Source organism: Rhinolophus hipposideros (genome assembly GCF_964194185.1).
Source record: "Rhinolophus hipposideros genome assembly, chromosome: 4".
Taxonomy (NCBI): Eukaryota; Metazoa; Chordata; class Mammalia; order Chiroptera; family Rhinolophidae; genus Rhinolophus; species Rhinolophus hipposideros.
Genome location: NC_138050.1, coordinates 56,583,482 through 56,601,624, shown reverse-complemented (window position 1 = coordinate 56,601,624; position 18,143 = coordinate 56,583,482). Strand labels below are relative to the sequence as shown.

General features: G+C 42.3%; 1 protein-coding gene across 2 annotated transcripts in view; it reads right to left on the bottom strand.

The window, feature by feature from the left end:
• The window catches only part of EFNB2 (ephrin B2), a 44,227-nt gene extending 31,818 nt beyond the window's left edge, over positions 1 to 12,409 (bottom strand). Inside the window, exon 1 of one of the 2 annotated variants that reach the window (XM_081045826.1) lies at positions 10,898 to 12,409. In XM_081045826.1, coding sequence (XP_080901952.1) covers positions 10,898 to 11,019 — 122 coding nt within the window. In that variant the 5' untranslated portion in view covers positions 11,020 to 12,409. The remainder of the gene's footprint in view (positions 1 to 10,897) is intronic. The other variant, XM_081045827.1, reaches the window with a different exon arrangement.
• Between the last annotated feature and the right edge of the window lie 5,734 nt (positions 12,410 to 18,143).

Sequence of the window (18,143 nt, the reverse complement as noted above, 5' to 3'; positions counted from 1 at the left end):
TAACCAAAGGCAACTCTCCTCAAAAATCTGACTTTTTCACCCAGCAACGAAACGATCAAATATTTAAATTTTGAAAAGGGAAATATTAATAAATAGTACTCATTATATGCCTTAATAGTATATACTTTCATAACTGTCTAGTCTCCACTGCGTAGAACCTTGTTATAAGGAAAGATTCAATGGATCCATTTAGAATCGCATGGCCCTCAGATGAACGACTATAAATCAAGATGCACAAGGGAAGAATTATATCCAAAACTTGCTTTTTATCTACCTTGTATATACTGCTTTGAGCAAACACATGTTTAATTTAGTACATAATTTTTAATTATTCCATGCAACAGCATAAGAAAGAGAGGCAGAGAATTAGGAGGGATCCTGGAACCAGAGAGATCAGGTTCAAATACCGACTGTACCACCACTTATAGCTGTAGGACTTTGGGCAAGATCCTTAATCAATCTGTGCCTTAGTTTTCCCATTGGCGTCATGGGGCATCATAAAAGTTACCACCCTCAGATGGTTACTAAGAAGGTTGACTGAGTCAGTATTTGTCAAGCAGTTAGAATAGCATCTGGCACATGGTAAGTGCTATATGCAACTGTTGTTAAATAAAACATACCATGTCCCCCAGGTAAGTAGGTTTCTAAATAAGAAGTATCATGTAATATTAATGCAAAAAAAAAAGCTACATTGCCCATCCCTACAGGTTACATTCATGTATTCATTCAATACCCCAATCTCTTACTGTACCTGTAACAGAATGTACAAAACGGTGCTGCCCAGGCGTCGGCGTAGGGAGCGGCAAAGAGAGTATCTAATTTGGTAGTAGAAGGGAAATTAAAAAGGTGCTTCACATAGAAAAAAAGGTTTAAAGAATGGATAGAAGTCTGGCAGCTAAACAAGCTACAACATAACATTAGAGACTTTGAAAGGTGAAAGCACCATGTTATAATCTTCGTTAACATTTTATTTTTATTTATTTTGCTTCTGTACGTGGAAGGCAAATTGAACTGGAGCCAGGCACACAGTAGCTATTCACTTCATTTTAAATAACAATAGCCGACATTTATTGGTTCATTGTGCCAAGCACAGAGCTAAAGCTCTTTAAATCCTGACCACAAGTTTATTACTGCTTTATTCAGCACTATTAGATCACTGTCCCCATTTTACAGACAGAACAACTAAGAGACATAGAAAACACTGCTCCCAAAATTACACAGCTAAAAAGTAACTAAACTGGGATTAGGCTCATACAACCAGATTCCAAAGCATATACTCACAACTGAACTAAAACAGTGTTTGTCTGGCTGCCTTTGCTAAATCTAATTGCCTGACCTTTCCATTAACAACGCCAGCCTTTTGAAAAGCAGTGCTGCTAATTCTCATATCAATAAGGTAGCTGAAATCACTGAGTTAGCTATCCCACAGGGTCAATGTGTTTCATTTGTGGGATCTGTCTTTGAGCTCTGCTCAGATGAAATAATTGCAGATGCTTCCAGATACACACTTGAGAGACACACAGTGTCCTTAGCTGAAATGTTATTACTTTGACTTGCTTACTGTGTTCTTTATTTCAGAGATCTATCGTGACTTTGCTTAGAGATGCCTGTTGTCTCTTTAGACTCAGCTTCCCCTCACCTGGGCTGCTTTTCTGGACATCCCTCCAGAATGAATGCCATTCCCTTCCTCCGTGTTCCCACTGCACACAGCTCTCACGCACCACAGCATGAAATGCATTTGCTGCCACCAGGCTTCCCTCTACTGCCCTGAGGATTTAAATCTTTAGAGGGCAGAGCTTGTTCTTTGTATTCTCAGAGCCTAGTAACAACAGACCTCACAGTTCATAAATGCTTGTGGAATAAATCAATGAATTATCCACCATCGATGGTCTAGATGTTCCCTTATGGCCTCCAAAAAGGCAAGAACGGAGGCTACAGATCTGTGAGGCAAGGACCATACATTTCTTAAATATCCCTCTTTAAGAGGATGATGACTTAATGTGGAATTGTTTTCCAAAAAAGTTGACCTAGGGCAACAATTCTCAAGGTGTGGTCTCAAACCAGGCACCAGCCAACTGATCGTCAACTGAGAGCTCCTGAGAAATGGAAACGTCAAGTCAAGTCCCACCCCGACCTCAGGACCCGGAGCCCTGGGGGCTGGCCCAGCAATCCTGTTTTAACAAACGTGTCAGGTGATTCGGATGTGCTGACATTCTCGAGCCGCTGGTCTAAAGGTAGATGTCCAGTAGCAGGTTTGTTAACGCACCGTGGGCAGCCACAGATACACATCTGGCTTGTGCCTGTTCCCTCCACTTATACTTACTGCATGTCATTGTGAGCTAATAACTGATAAAAAGAAACAATTTGCGTCCCTGCCTTTTAGGGATAGAAAAAGTGGCAAAGGGGATTTAGACTTGCATATGAATCATGGCAGCGCAGTGTATAATGATCTTCCTATGGTGTAGGAACTTAACTAAAGTGCTGTAGGCTTGCAGAGAAAACATTTAAGAAATTGTGTTTGATCTACTCCGTCATAAAGAGAGGGCACTCATCTAGGAGAAACTGTGAACTTTATGAGACAGTCCATTATAATAAAGATCCATTTTCCCATACACAAAGGGGGATTTGGGGGTTAAGAGAGCTTTTTATCCTAAATGTACCCCAAATATAGTTCTGGTAGTTAGGTGAAAACTGACATTTTTAAATTTCTTCTGCAGGTAGACACATTCTGAGCTGGCCTTGAACAAACGTAATTGTCCTGGCCCCAATTGCTCATTAGGCAGTTCTGATTCAGGGCAAATGTTTCGGGTCACAGCTTAACTGTTGAAAAGAGCAAGGACCCAGATTCAGAAGCATTTCATCAGGTGGTGGAACCACGCTGGGCCTCAAGTTCCTAGGCTGGAACAGGAGGCTGAGGAGATGCTGGAAGCGGGGCATTTCAGACACTCTGGCTCTGCAGGTCAGACATTCTGACTTGCGCAGAGGTTAGGTATCCTGCAGGTCGTGTGGACTGGGGAGTAACAGTAGGCTGGGCAGACAGTAGGGAGTTACAACCCCCTCCCCCAAACACACACCCCTACCAAGAAAGCCTAAGCCTTAGGACTGTCTTAATCATGCGTTTTCCTCCAACACAAACACACTGACACACTGGTTTCAAAATGTGCGTAGCACTCATAATTATTCTAGGGTGATACAGGAGTAATCCGCACATGAGAAGCAGAGTAATGCCTCGGGGGAAATAGGGACTTAACTACCAAGTATTGGACGAATGATACAAGGACTGGAGGCAAAATAGGATGCAACCGAACTTGAATCGAGAAAATGAACTGGCGTGTTTAATAGTTTTATGTAGAAAACATGAAGAATCTATAGCACTTGTGCCGTTTTCAAAGCAAGGCCGAGCACCGGTGTTCCATTCGCAGTGTTCTGAATGTCTGCCCACCACTGGGTATAGTTAGAACGTTTGCCTATCCATGCTTTGGACAAAGGAAATAGCAAGCTATTAATACTTCACTACTGCCAATTTTCCTTCATATGTTGTTTAGAGAGTTACTAAGAGCAGAAACAACTTGTTTTTCTTTAATGGAGCAATCTCCTACTATGTTTTTTACTTGAAATCAGCAAGTACATACTCACCTGTCACAAAATGTTGTGGACTAGAATTAAATGTCTGAATTTATACAGGAAAAGGAAAATAAAGACCCACTGCTGATTTTCTGCAGAAGCAACAGAAACAGGGTGTTTACCTGGCATTCAGCGTGCACAGAAAACATTTCATAATTGATCACCTATTCTTTTTACTGGTTCACCGGATCCAACCATCCTTACCTCTAACACTTCTGAAATATGTTCACACAGGTAGAACGTAGAGCTAATCATTGGATGATGGTTAGTAAACAACTGACAGGGCTTTCCTGCATCATTTCTTTAATCACTTTAACCCCGTTCTGAATAGAAAGCTGGAGGCCAGGGCAATTCAGCAGCTTCTTTTGTCATTTGTCTGCCATAAATATGCACTAGTCTACATTTGAAAAGCTGAAGGAGGCCGCAAGCTTGCTGGACATTTATCATGCTCTGTTCCCTGTTAACAAGCAAATACTTTAGCTGAATGGGCCATTAGCAATCATTGTCAAATGCAGAATGCAAGGTGCTTGGATGTGACCAGCTTGTAAATTATGGGGTGTCCCTTCTCTTTGATAAATCTAGAGAAGTGTAATGGATCTTTTGATATAGATTACTAAATTAAGTTAGAAAAGAAGATAAAGCAGCAGGCAGTGGGTATGGAAAGTCTATGTGCAATAATTTAATAAATGTTTTTCATCTATGGAAGCCACATAATAATGTCCAGAAAAACAGGCAACAAATTAAAGAAATCTACTGCCCAAAACAGATGTTCAAGTCAGCTGTCTTGAGAATTAGGAATAAAGTCAATGAAATGGGTCTGAAATAGAATATTTAGGATTAATGAAGATCTTCAGACACTCATAGAATGTTAGTCTAGATAGGCCTCATGTTGCAGTTAGTAAGAAAACAGGACCGAATGCCCTTGAGCCAGCCACTCCATCACGGAAGATACTTGGGGTGTTTGTAGCTTTCAGCGTTGTCAATGTCTTAAGGGTGCAGGTTCTCCTAAAGAAACGCCGAAACTTTTCTTAAACAAAAAATAAAGCAAATATTTCCTTTCTGGCTTGACCCAATGGTGGATGTCACTCTGCATGTAATCCAATCATGGCTTCAATGGCTTATTTTGTTTAATGACTAAAATGGAAAGTATAGAAGGCAAAAACAAAAGTACAGCTTATTTACAAGGTTGTTCAGTACAGGAGGCAATAAGATTCAACAGCATGACGATTTTATTGTGGTTTTTAACTTTAAAGCTAGGCAGTACTTTTATAATCCTTTCATTTACATGAAAGGTGCCTATCGCGTTCAACTCAAAGGCTAAGACTCACGTTTATGAGTAAAATATTATCTAGATAGAGCCCATTGGTTTGGGCATATTGTATTACTACTGATTAGAATGAAAACTATATTCCCCCTTTTATTTATTTTATTACATATTTTTTTCCAGGGTAGGAATGACAAAAGTGAGAAAAGCTATCTGGATGAGCGAAAGGGACAATACATGTTTACCATTTCTTCTCCTACTCTGTGTGAGATGGCTCGGGGTCTGAAAGATGGCTGAAATCAAAAGGCCTCTGTTTTCTTTTCAGATAACTCCAGCCCTACCTATTCCCTCTGGTCTCTGTTCCTTCCCAGCATGTCCCTGCCTGAAGCCCAAATAGATTAAGGCAGGGACCGCCAAGTGCAGTTAATCCTACAGAATGGCTGCCGCGGTTAGGCCAGGAGTTAAAAAGGAAAATCTTGCAGGCCTTAACAACTGCAGTGATCTGAAGTTTTAATCAGGCCCAATCTCAATCTCTAAAAAAGGCAGTCAATGAAATCTACCTTTGCCGTATTATCCGCCACCAATGAGCAAGAACTGAGCAGCTTTTCTTTCCTGCTTCAACCATCCGAGGCCACAAGTAGGGCTTTCATACTTTCTAATCCGAGTTTCTAAATCTGTGTGGCTCTCACATAATAGCCAACAGCCTGGAGCAAGGGCCTCCGTTTCTACACCCTTTTCAGAGACGTGTCATTTCCAACATCAAGCTAATCTATATGTTGCCATGGCTTCACCCTTTATCTGCCTTTACATCTTATGAACTGCATGGATTTACCACATTATTTTTATCTGAAAGACAGAAAATGGTGGTTTTATTGCCATACAATCAGATTACTGCTGCTAGTTTCTCTATGCCTTTTTACCATACTTCAATCAAAAGGGATCAGTTTCTTTATACTCTGCCCTTGATTTACATTACATCTGTAAAGACCTAGTCTGGGTTGTAATCCCCTTATTAACTATGACCAGGGTTGATTTGCCTAAAAATAAAAGCAAATTGTGTCAGACCCTTTCACTTTGTTTTTGATTCGGAACTACAAAATGGATTACTAAAGAAATCTTCAGAGTTCACACGGCTAGTATAGTGCTGAATTTAAAATGAGAATTAAACAAGTTAAACAGGGGAGCCATGTCAACGGTTTACATTTTCCATCATGGGAGAAGGGCTGAATTGCTTATGTCTTTGTATTCTTTGGCTTTAGAGAGACAATGAAGCCACAGGAGTTTTTCCAAGCTGTTCGGAACACTGTCCCATTTGCCATCGTTCCTTCTTTGCTTTTCTTATATTCCTCTCCCAGCCCTATTCTAATTCCTCCCCTAAAAAAGGTGGTGGTGCGGGTGGGGTGAGGTGGGGGGGGGAGCTCTTCCTTGAAAGAGCTAATTCCTAAGTAGAAGTTTATAGTTCTACGGGTTCTGCATATTTTAATCAAAATATTTTAAACAGTTGAACACTCCTATTTAAGGCTCTACTCCTCTACACAAAGAGTGAGCTCATAAGCAAATCTATGTAGATGTATGACAAGTGACCTGAAAAACAGGCTTTTTATGTCAGCAGCAAATGAAGGCAGAGATTAGGCAGCCAGGAGTACCATTTTAATCATTATTTTTCTTAGAAGAGTGCTTCTTTTTAATTTGCAATGGAAGAGTTTAAGAATAAAGTTTTCATAAAACGTTAAAGAAATATCTTTCTTTAAAAATATTTCTTTCCTGATGAGGGTCTACAGTCTGTATTTCCTTTCCCCTGCCACTCCCATTCCTATGACGCGTCAGTACAATCATGCTGGGATCTCAAAACGTTTCCTATTAGGAGAATGCATCGGGAAACATCGCTCTAAGGTAGATGTCATACCCAACCTCCTGGGAGCTACCTGAAGCATTTCAGTGGAGGGCAAGGTAGCAAGGATTTAGTTGCTCCAATTGCACTGTCAGCCTGAAGGTAATGATCATGCTGACAATCCATCAACCGAAGGATTTATCTCAGCAAATTTACAGATAAGAGATTTTATGATAATTAATCAAAATATACTCATTATTCTTCAGCTGACTCCATATGGAGACACCATTCTAATCTGTAGGTGTTTTTTTTTTTTTTTAATCTGATCTGAAGATGACAGCTAATTCACCTGTCCTCATACTTTAGCCTAGGAGTCAGAAACATTTAGGAATGCTAAAGTCATTTGCATTTTTCGCATTGGTTGGACAAGTGTCAACAGCTACGCTTTGTGAAAGATTTAGAACCAAGTGCTTAACAAATCATCTTAACCTCCAGCTCCCATTTCTGAGGCTTGAAGCTGTAATTGCTGAGGTTAAAAAGTGCAGTCCCTTGACACACGATTCCCAAATAAATTCTCTTCTCGTCTGAAAGAAGGCTGTTGTGAGATACTGCTTTAGCTCGTCTTTGTGCTCTCTCTGGCTCAGTTGTCCTGTGGAACAACGAAAGTCCATTACCTACAGTTTATCATCCTGACAAAATGTGAGGAATGTGGATGTGAAAGCACTAACAATTCCACCCCTGGTGCTTTGTGCTTTTTCTCTCTCTATATTAAAACCGACAAGATTAACCCAAACGCAAACTGTGGAGCACAGTTCAAGGGGCTATTCAATCAGTGGTGAATGTGCATTTGTTTACCTACAAAAATAAGAATTTCAGACACAATGGAAGGCAGGCAGGCTTATATATGGTATTGAATGGACTGTTTAAACAGCACTATCCATTGTACTTTATTTTATCAATCTCTGACAGGTCCGTATTTATTCAGAGTCTAACTGTGCTGAAGCCCATGTGTTACAGGTTATCTGGATATTATCCAGCCATTCTTTTGTATCAAGCCAATCAATATCAGGAATTCAGGATTATGTAGGGAAAAAATGACATAGGAAAAGCAAAATGCTTTGTTAACTAACTAGTATGTGGTGCTTAGGGAATGGCACCTCTAGACATAAGAAATTAATGCTTGACTGAAATATTCAACAAAGTCTGTTTAATTCATTCTAGAATACCATACCAATACAAACTCGCTCACTCTAAAGTGAAATCCATATTTTAAAAAGAAACAACTATTTTATTTTGGCTAAAACATCAAATCATGCTTGGAAAAACTTGTTCTAGTGAAATGTTAATTAGATATGAAAGCCAGACTTTGCTATTCTCTAGAGGTTAAAAAAAAAAAAAAATTGCTTAAACAACCTAAATGGCTACAATTGACCCAAATCTACCAGAGCCTACCGATGCATTGTGAATAAGATAACAGGGCTAATGTTTTAGTACACAGAACTTCTTTCAATTACTGCATAAACCTCAAGGACGGGAGCAGCAGACAGTGTGATTAAAGTAGTTAGGGAGAAGTGAATTTACAAAGGATTTTCTAGACCCTGTATCCAAACAGCTGCTGCATGCTCCCTATGTCGACCACCTGCTAAAAAAGCTGACCCCCGAATGAAACAAATCTAATTACTGATGGTTGCTTCATTACAAATGAATTGTTCCCCAGTTCATATGAACCGATGAGAAACTTCAATGCATTTGATTGCCTTCCTGCCATATCACATTGACTGACAAACTTTTCCCTGGAAATAAATATCCAACTTCCCCAAATAAAGCGACCCTTTGGCACGAGGGGTTTTTATTCACTCCTTGGGGAAGAAATCTTTCTGATCACAAGCTACCATTCAGCTACATACTTTGTTAAGTAGACATTTTCCAGGAACAAATATCCAGTCCTCCAGGCAAGTCATTATCATGAGAACTATTAAAGAGATTCTACTCTTGAGAACGGAAGGCATCCTGCCAGCAGCAACATCAGCAGTACAGGAGGCAGGTTTCTTCAAAAAGCAGGCCTCCAGCAGGTCTCTAAATCTGTGGCCACAGCTCAGAAAAACAGACTAACCCTAATCATCAGGACCGTGAGTAAATATCTGTCACCCCCGTCCCCCACCCACCACCACACAAACACATTAGGAATAGAAGATATTAATATCTAAACCTTAGATTGAAAGAATAATTGCTCTACCTTTTTTTCCAAGTAGGTATTTCTAGTGCTCCTCGGATACACACAAACTAGTGGTTAATAATGCAGATACATATACAGAGCTGAACGCTGGAGGGGTTAATGGGGGTTTCTTTAAACTAGATTTAAATATAAATATTAAATACTGAAGGGGGGAAAAAATCAGCCTCCAAAGACAGTCCGTCAGTGAAAGTGCAACGTGGAACCGAGCAGGCAGCCTAGGGGAAGCAGTGAGCGCCAGCGCCGCGAGCATTGCGCATGGAAGAGTGACCTCTGTAGGCACAACGAGAGCACTGGCCTCATCCCGGCTCCCCCAGCCCCGGCTCCCCGCCCCCCTCGCCCGGACACCCGCGGCTGCGAGCAGGTCCGAACCCGGCGCTTTCTGGCACCACCTGGCGCCTCACGATTCCGTATCGGTGTAAAGCTGTCACTGCCACTACTTTCTCGGCAAATACAGTATCGTTACATTAAGGGAGAAAGAAAACAAAGATGTCCGTACAAGATCAGACTACATGGAAGGAGGCTGCAGTAAGTAACTTTCAAATGTGAGCTGTGTTGGGAAGTGCCATCTAGTAGCACCGCGCCTGAATTTGTTTGATCCGATTTACAGCTATCACGTTTCTTGCCATGTACTAGGGCATTCTTGGTCAGCGTGGCGGTGAATCCGAAGCTGACCACTGTAAACCGAGTGGGTATAATTCTTTAATTAAGAGGTGATTTCTAAATCAATCCCTCATCTCTTTACTCCTAAATCCATGGCCAACTTGCTCAACATCCATCAGGCCATTGATTTTGTTTCTGATCTCAACGCTTACTCCAGGAATCAGCCAATGTGTCTCCATACTTTGCCCAAGTTTCCCAAGGCTAAAATTCCAGGATTCTGTGAAATATTTTTGGCCGCGATTCAAAATTCATCCCGAAAATGAGGTAATATGCAACACTGAGTGCACAGACGACTAATTACGACTTATTTGGGGATGGATCGCCTTTTCTAAATTCTAAACGTCCCCTGGTAGCTCACACTGGAAGTTAATCTCCAGACGGCCTGGCTTTCTCCCGGCTGCACTATTTGATACGTAAAAGCACACGGGATCTAAGGATCCCATGCCTGCCCAGGCTTCCCAGGCGCGGAGGTTTCAGCAGTGTCGCCTGGGCAGGCCTTAAGCTTTGGCAGAAACCATCCTTAGAACCCAGTCAGCTATCGGGACCGCACAGAGTTCGGGGGCCCGGGTTTAGAACCCAGCGAGAGGCGGACGTGCAGGATTTCTCCCGGAGAATCCTAAGAAAGAGCCCGTGTCCCCGATGGGCGGCAGAAGGCTCGTCCCCGGAGTTCTCCGGCTGGGCCGGCGAGCTCCCCGCGCACCCCCGGGCAGGCGGCGCGCGGCTAAGGCGCGCGGGCTCCGGGCGCCACGGGCGGCCCAGGGACCGCAGGCTCCTTCTCCGGGGTGCGCCCGGGGGTACGACCGGACCGGCGGGGGTACTGCCCGGGGCCCGCCGCCCCGCCCGTCCACCGGGCTCCGACCGCGCTCCGGGGCTCCTCCGCGCGCAGCGTCCCCGCCTCTCTCCGCAGCCCGCCAGCCCCCGCGCGTCGGCCAGCCCTGTCTGTGGCCGTCTTCTGTCCTCGAAAAGTGAGGGTCAGGTATCGCCATCCGACACCTTTGCGGATGTGGCACCAGAGCCGCCAGAGGCCGTTTTAGCGCCGGGGAGCTCCTGGGGGGAGGAGGGGAGGGGGCTCCTCAGTGCTGGAGCGCCGGCCGGGAAGCCGGGCGAGGAGACTCCCCCAACTGAAATGCGGCGGGGACGGCGGACGGGCGACTGCGGGGGAGGACAGGAGGACCGAGGTCCAGAAGCAGGCTGGGGCTCCGCGGTCCGACCCTTCCTCCCGCAGGGACCGGGAGGCGCGGCAGAGCCCGGGGAGGCGACGGGGATCGCGGGTGCCACTTACTTGGAGTTCGAGGAATTCCAATAGATGGGCTCTAAAACTATCGATCTGGACATCGCAGTTCTGCATAAAACCATCAAAACTCCCCAGCAGTACTTCCACACGGAGTCCCTTCTCGCAGCCATGGCCACGCCACTCCCAGCTCCGCGCACTCCGGGCGACGGAGGGACCCGGTGCGGACCGGTTGCCAGAATCCTCTGGGCAGAAAAGGGGGAGACCGCAGGCAACTCTGGGGCGCGTCGATCAGCTCCAGCGGTCGCCGAGGCCGGGGGCGCTGCCCTCGGGGCCCTCAGGGCGAGAGGCGGGAGCGCACACGCGGGGCGCGGCGGCGCGGCGGGCTCGGGGCTCCGGGGCGCCGCGCCGGACCCAGTTCGAACCGCCGGCTCCCGTGCGGCTCCAGGATGCCGGGCTCGGGGCGGCAAGGAGGGCGCGCAGCTGAGACACAAAGGCGGAGAAACGACTAGGCGCGGGCGGCAGGCGCTGAGTTCCGAGCGGGGCCACCTCACACTATAGATCCAGGGGGGCGGGCAGCGGCCCGAGCGCACGAGTGCCGCGTCGGCGCGGTTCCATGTCCCGGAGGGCTGAGCGGCGAAGGGTGTCTCTAGGCGCGCGGGAGCCTCCTCAGTCCTGGAGGTTCCTCGCCTGCGGAGCAGGCAGGAGGGGCTAGGTCTCAGCCGCGGGCGCCGGACGCGCGCGAGCCTTTGTGTGTGGGGAGGGCGCCCGGACCCGCTCTGCGCGCGACTCCTCGATCCGGCCGGCGCCGCTGCCCCTGCCGAGGAGAGTCAGCGCGACCAGCGCGCTGTCAGAGCACTATAAACGCGGGGCCCCGCCCCACACATCCCAGCCCATTGGTCCGCCGCGAAGCAGCCTCGCACTGGTTGGACATCCCGCCCATCTGTCATCCGCCCCCGTCCGGCATTGGGCGCGGCGAGGCGGTGCTTCGGCTGACAGGTGAGCCCCGCCCCCGGCTCCTGGCGGCGGCGCGAGCCGACGTAGGGGAAGTCTGCGAAGGAAAGGGGCCTGCAAGAGAGCCTTGCAGCACCCGAGCGGCGGGTTGGGGACGCTGATAGGGACGACCGAGTGGGGAGCAGGGACAGCACGGTGCCAGCTGTTGCCGCGCTTAGCACGCGACTTCACACCCGGCAAGTGTCCTAACTTCAACAGAGGGACGATGTCAAGGGCGAAAGTTTCCCTGTGGAGTCCAAGGCAGTGCGTTTCTCCGTGGGTCTTCCTTCTTTAAATGAAGTATCCCCTCTTCATGGTTTGGCTCACACCCCGCACGCGCATCCCTTTGCTGCCCCCACCAAGCCTCTCGGTGATGTTTCAGATCTGATTTCGGTACCAAACGTCAGCAGGGACGCGACCTCAGTCAACAGGACCGAGAGATGCAGGACGACTCCCGGTACGAGGCGCCGGCGGGGCAGACGACGTTGGGGCGCGGACGTCCCGGCCTCGCATCCTCTGCGTCTCGCTTCCCACGAAGGCAGCACCTCTCTTCGCAAATGTCGCCGGCACAGCGGCGCGTGCCACGGGACCTTCTCCTTAGCCTCCAGACACACGCCTTCCGAAGATGACCAGGAATTTAGGGGTGACGGTAAGAAACAGCGCCCAAATGGAGAGGTGGCAGGAATCCTTCTCTTGAGGTCTCGGTAAAGTGCCTGCCCAAAGAACGATTTGGACACGCGCCACCATGCCCACGCCTTCCATGGACCCACAGCGCCCACTAGCGGCCAGCGTGATTTTTCTGCGTGCAAGAGCACAATGGTCTCCCACCCAGAACCAGTAACCCACGAATCTAATCGCGCCAAGTCCAAAGGAAAATCTTAAATGATCAAGAGAACATGGCAGAAATAAGTCACAGTATAAACGCATAATTCATTTTTTTTTGGAAAAAAAGGCATACCGTATACCCACATGCTTAAAAAAACAAGCCAAAAAACCCTGTCCACGCCAGCATTCAATGTTTTAAACGAAGCGGGCAGTATTCCTACAATTTTTTCTTTAGCCAAATTATACACTAAGCTAAATTTGAGAGAGAATATGTCAAAAACATCGTTTAAATACTAGTTTTCCTTTCACTCTTTAACAACTTGAAGATTTTATGGTGCATTAAGTACTCGTTTTTTGAAACATTAAGCATAAATTTAATACATTTCTACTGAGTGTGTTAAAAATTTGTAAACACTAGTTTAAGATCGATAACATTATTTAAGGTACGCGAGGTGGCGAATACATTTGTATTATTCCAAGCTGATCTTGAACAGAGAAAACAACTTTATATTCCGCAATTGCTAGTTTTAAATAAGCCTCCAATTTTACGAAATAATTTTTTTAGAAAGACAGACAGTAAACCGATTCGAAGTCTTACGCAGATTCCCAGGACTAAAAAAACAAAAAGGGGCAGGCAGTATTATTCGTAATTTCACAAGGGTCAAAAAGGAGACCATTTTAATAAGCTTAAAACATTTCAGGAATTCATTTGAAATTTAAAGCTAACTTAAAGATCTTTTAAAAGAACTGAGTATCTCAGTACCATATTTCAGATTTAGCAAACTTATATTGTGAAACTTAAGTTGTGACCTCTTAGCTCCTACATCCTCTTCAAGTAAACCAGAGGAAATAAAGGAAATTTGCATTATCTGAAAACAATCCTGGCTTCCATTTTTAGTAAGATATTCTTACATCCACAGCATTTTACCTTGGGAAAAAAGTAAACGTACGTGTAAAAATTGCCATCAGTTTTTAAACAGCATGTGTTTGACCAAAAAGTAAAATCCTACACAATACATTCCTATTGTATAATTTTACTGTGACTATCGTTCAACTTACTTTCAGTAAACATGGACTAATTAGCTATAAAAACTATGTGAAAAGCATCCACAGTAGCAACTTCAAGATGCGAACAGTCCACTGCTATTTAGAGTAATTTCAGTAATTAAAAGCATCTCAAGCTACTTTTATCTATTATTGTAAATGTATCGTGCAGGGCAAAAAAGTAAGTCCTATCGTCATGTACAAGACAATTGAAATTTTTAAGCATGCTAAACCAAAAAGAATCAGTCACCTTAGTTTAATACCCCTTTGTATTTGGACTTCATTTTATAATTAAATTGTTAGAGACGTTTTTTAAAAATCTGTAATTTTACCAGCACATAATTTAACCCCACAACAAAAAACAAGATTTTCAGTAGAGGAAGTTACTTCAAACTGTTTCTAAAGAGGTTTCTAGAAGTCCAATTAATAATTTTGGAACTTCAGAGACAATTATAAAAAAATGACATACATTTACATATCAAAAGTCAAATGAGGTGGCAAATGTTTAATTCGTTTTAAAAAACAAGAGGGCAAATCAATTTTGTCCAAGTAAATGCACCTGTTTCTGCCCCTTTGAATTCCCATGTGTTGATCTTTAGATCTTATGGTTGTTTCTTACATATTCCTTATACATTGATATATCAATTCTAGTAAGTAGTTCAAAAGACATCTTTAACATAAGCCTCTACTAAAACTGTGTTTCCTGGCATTGCATGCAGTTTATTTCATACAAGTCACTGAAGGTTTTAGAACTCTTCTGCAAATGACACTTTGCTCCATTTACTGGGGAAAGACCTTTTGAAACAAGCATTAAAACCCTTAGATCAACTTTGTCATACACTCCTGCCCCATCTATCAGCTTCTAAAATTCAGACTACACTTTGAGGCATCCTAAATCTAAGGTATTTAGATTTAGATAATTACATTGGGCTGTTGATCAAAAGAAAAAAATTCTCTTTGGGAAGTTTTGTGACAACTCACACCTTATAGACCACACATTCCTTAAGGAACCAAAATACCATTATTTTCCACTACAGTAGTCATTTGAATCTCTAGCTCATAATCTATCATTACTTTTATAACATTATTAATGAAAAGCAGCACATGTGGAAAAAATAGTTATGGCTTCAACTAGCTTGGGCACCTGGCATGAAACATCATTTCCTTATTTGCAAACAGATTTAGAGGACCAGTCAAGCCCCAGTCATCATTCCCAATTGGATTAGGTAGTTTGGAGATAAAGCAGATAATAGCTACTAGCTGTGCAGTTTTGATTTTATCACTCAACTGTAATTAACTTCTATAAACAGTATTCCTACTTTATGGACTTACACAGACATACTGTGTAAGTTAAAATCTGCTCTAAACACTAAGGGATATTACGAACTAGTCATAAGGAGATAGATCTCTTATAATGGATCCATAAAGCACTTTTTGCTCCCTCTTGCACCCACTTTACAATGAGATTCAACAGCACTCAGAACCAACTCCAATTATATAGTCCTTATGTTGCCATTTATGTAATCCAGTGAAAGCCTGGAAATCTTAGGAAACAATCATTATCCAAATGTATACAAAGTACAAACCCATTATATTCTAACCCTAATAGAGCCAGGTTTAGTCATCCACAGTGTACCAATCTTAGAATATATACTGACTCTATTAAACACATACACCTTTGCCTGATACTGAAACTGCTGGGTCACTGAAGATTTTGCTTTTTAACTTACTAGCTTCAGGCATAGAAAGACTAAAGAAATACGCAGAAAAAAGACAACTGTTCCAGAATTCTCTGATCAACCACTGGAGCCCCAGGAAAAGAACAATTTTCTTCTCAAAGTATTTCCAATGAAGTTCAATCATTCTCGATTGCTTGCTTGCCCTCTGACACACACAATCTTAATTCATACTGGGTCTTCTGTGTCCCCTTCCATTGTTTCCTAACTGAAAATCAGTTACTTTACTAACTACAGATACATACTATGTAATCAGGCAATGTGATCTGAAAATCAAGGACAATCTGCTACAAAATGTAAAGTGCAGAATAACAGTAAATGCAAATCTTCTAGATTGCACCACTAGCAACTCCCTGATTATGGACTAAATGTTTAAAAAAACAAAAACATGAGTAAACAAAAAACATTACAATTAACAAAGGTAATGGTGAAGGAATCAAGACCACCATTAAGTGGCAATTCAACAAATGAAAACACAGGGCCTAACTGCTTAGGCTTTCAAGACCCATTTTAGATTTCTACATTGAGGCCCTATTGTTTTATCTTCAGTGATCATTTTAGGTCCTTGGACTAAATACCACTCTGGTATTCGAGTGTTCATAAGACTCCTGGAGGGAGTGGCAAGTCTCAAAAATTAAGATATCCTGTCTTCAGAATTTCTCATGGCCAGGAATACAAAACAGGATTGTTCTGGGTGTAAAGGAGCAGAGAATCGAGACAAGTGAAAACAGAAGCTCTACTTAATAGTAACAGCTTTGGAGAAATTTTAGTTTAGTGACAAATGGAAGATCCTTAATATAAAATGATGCATTAGAAATGACAGAGTGCAATTAGCCAGGATTTTATGCTTATTTTACTCCATAAAATTAAAAAGTACAAAACCACTGTAAATTCTTAAGGTACTTATGACCATACAAAAAAGCTCTGTACATATACTAGCACAACTAAATAACTCAGTATTTAACTGAGGATAGAAAGAGCTTAATTTGCTATATCTTAAGGGAAACTGGAGCAGTAAATCTTTAAATACAAACCCCTTCCCCTCTTTGTAACCATTAAAGAGTCCTCACACCAAGCTAATTTAAAGTTTTAGTTTATACAACTGATTTAATTCTGCAAACTCCACAATATAAATGGCAGTAACTACATATTTTAAATACTGTAATAAAAATAAACCGTCATTAGTTAATTCTATAATGCATTAAAGAAATAATCTAAAAAAAAACAAATTGTAAATAAAGGCATATTTAATAAATTAGGAAACATCTGAACTAGTAGTAGACTGGGAGAGAATTTGAACTTTTATAATATGTACACAAAGGCAGTGAAACAAATGAAGAAAACAAATTATTAAACATTGTTGCAGCACATAAAAGATTGGGTGTATTTTATTAACAATTACATCCTTTTTCCTGCAGCCTGGCACAGGAACAATTTCAATATCTGATGTGAGTCTCCAACAGCAAGCAGATACTGCAATATGTCACTAAGCAACTTACTATGATTTCACACCATATGTGGCAGTAAGAAATTAAAAAAAGGCACGCATAAGCTGATTTCAAATATTTTAAATCCAGGCTACTCTCTTAGATACAATGTTTAGAACAGTTGTATAGCAAAACAATTTTAAATAAACATTTTCCAAAACTTAAATACACAACTTAGGAACAATGGATCTGTACCAAAAAAGTTACATTAAAAAAAGTGTAAGAATCACGAAATTAGAACTAACCTATACTTAAGAGGTTAAAAAATGATTTGTAACTAACCTATATTATGTAGGTAAAGTTGAGTGTTTTAGAGTAATAAGTATGTTTACTAAGTCAGTTCTCACTACAATTCATGCCTATTTAAAATTCTATCTTTAAAGATACGTAAACTGATTTTATTGTTCCTTACCACAATTAGACTCATTGAAGAGCTCAAACTAAAGCAATAGCATTTTTCTTAGCATGCACACACAAAATAATCTATCATTTAGTCATCTCATTATGTTTTCACTTTTAAAGACTGATCAAACTGTCTCAAAAATATTGGAGAACATTTCCTCTACTTTGATGACACATTTATGCAACTCAGGTAGCATTTTTATATCAATATCCTTTCCTTGAATGTTTTAATACCAGATTTAAAAGAAACGTATGTAAAGATAAATGAGGCAGATTCAAGTGTGTTAAGTCATCCATATCACATGCAAAAACAAAAACTTGTAAGAAGTTTAAATGTGTTTGCCCCCAAAATAAACGTGCAAGTACCCTACACTGAAGATGATTTATTTGACTACCTTAGCCTTTTGTGAAAATACAAAGCTAAATTCTTTCTGATGGCCCACGTTGAAAATAATCTAGGATTCTATAAATTTTTAAAAGCATTTTTCTATAGTCTTTAAGTATAATTTGTGGTGATAATACTTACATCCTAAAACAGAGGCACAGGATTGAGAATTTAAATCTTTTTCTGGGTGATTAGTTTTTCTTAAAGATAATACTGATGTCATAATTGCTGTATCAGCATATTTGTAAAAATAGCCACTAAATACTAATTCACAGGTATATTTAATGCACATATAAATCCTACGTTAAATGTATAAATGAGAGGAAATATAGCATAGTTCTAGGATTTCTAAATTGCTGACCATCAAAAAGTAAACCACCCTCTTTAAGACTTAACAGAACTTTAAAAAAAATTGCTTCAACATA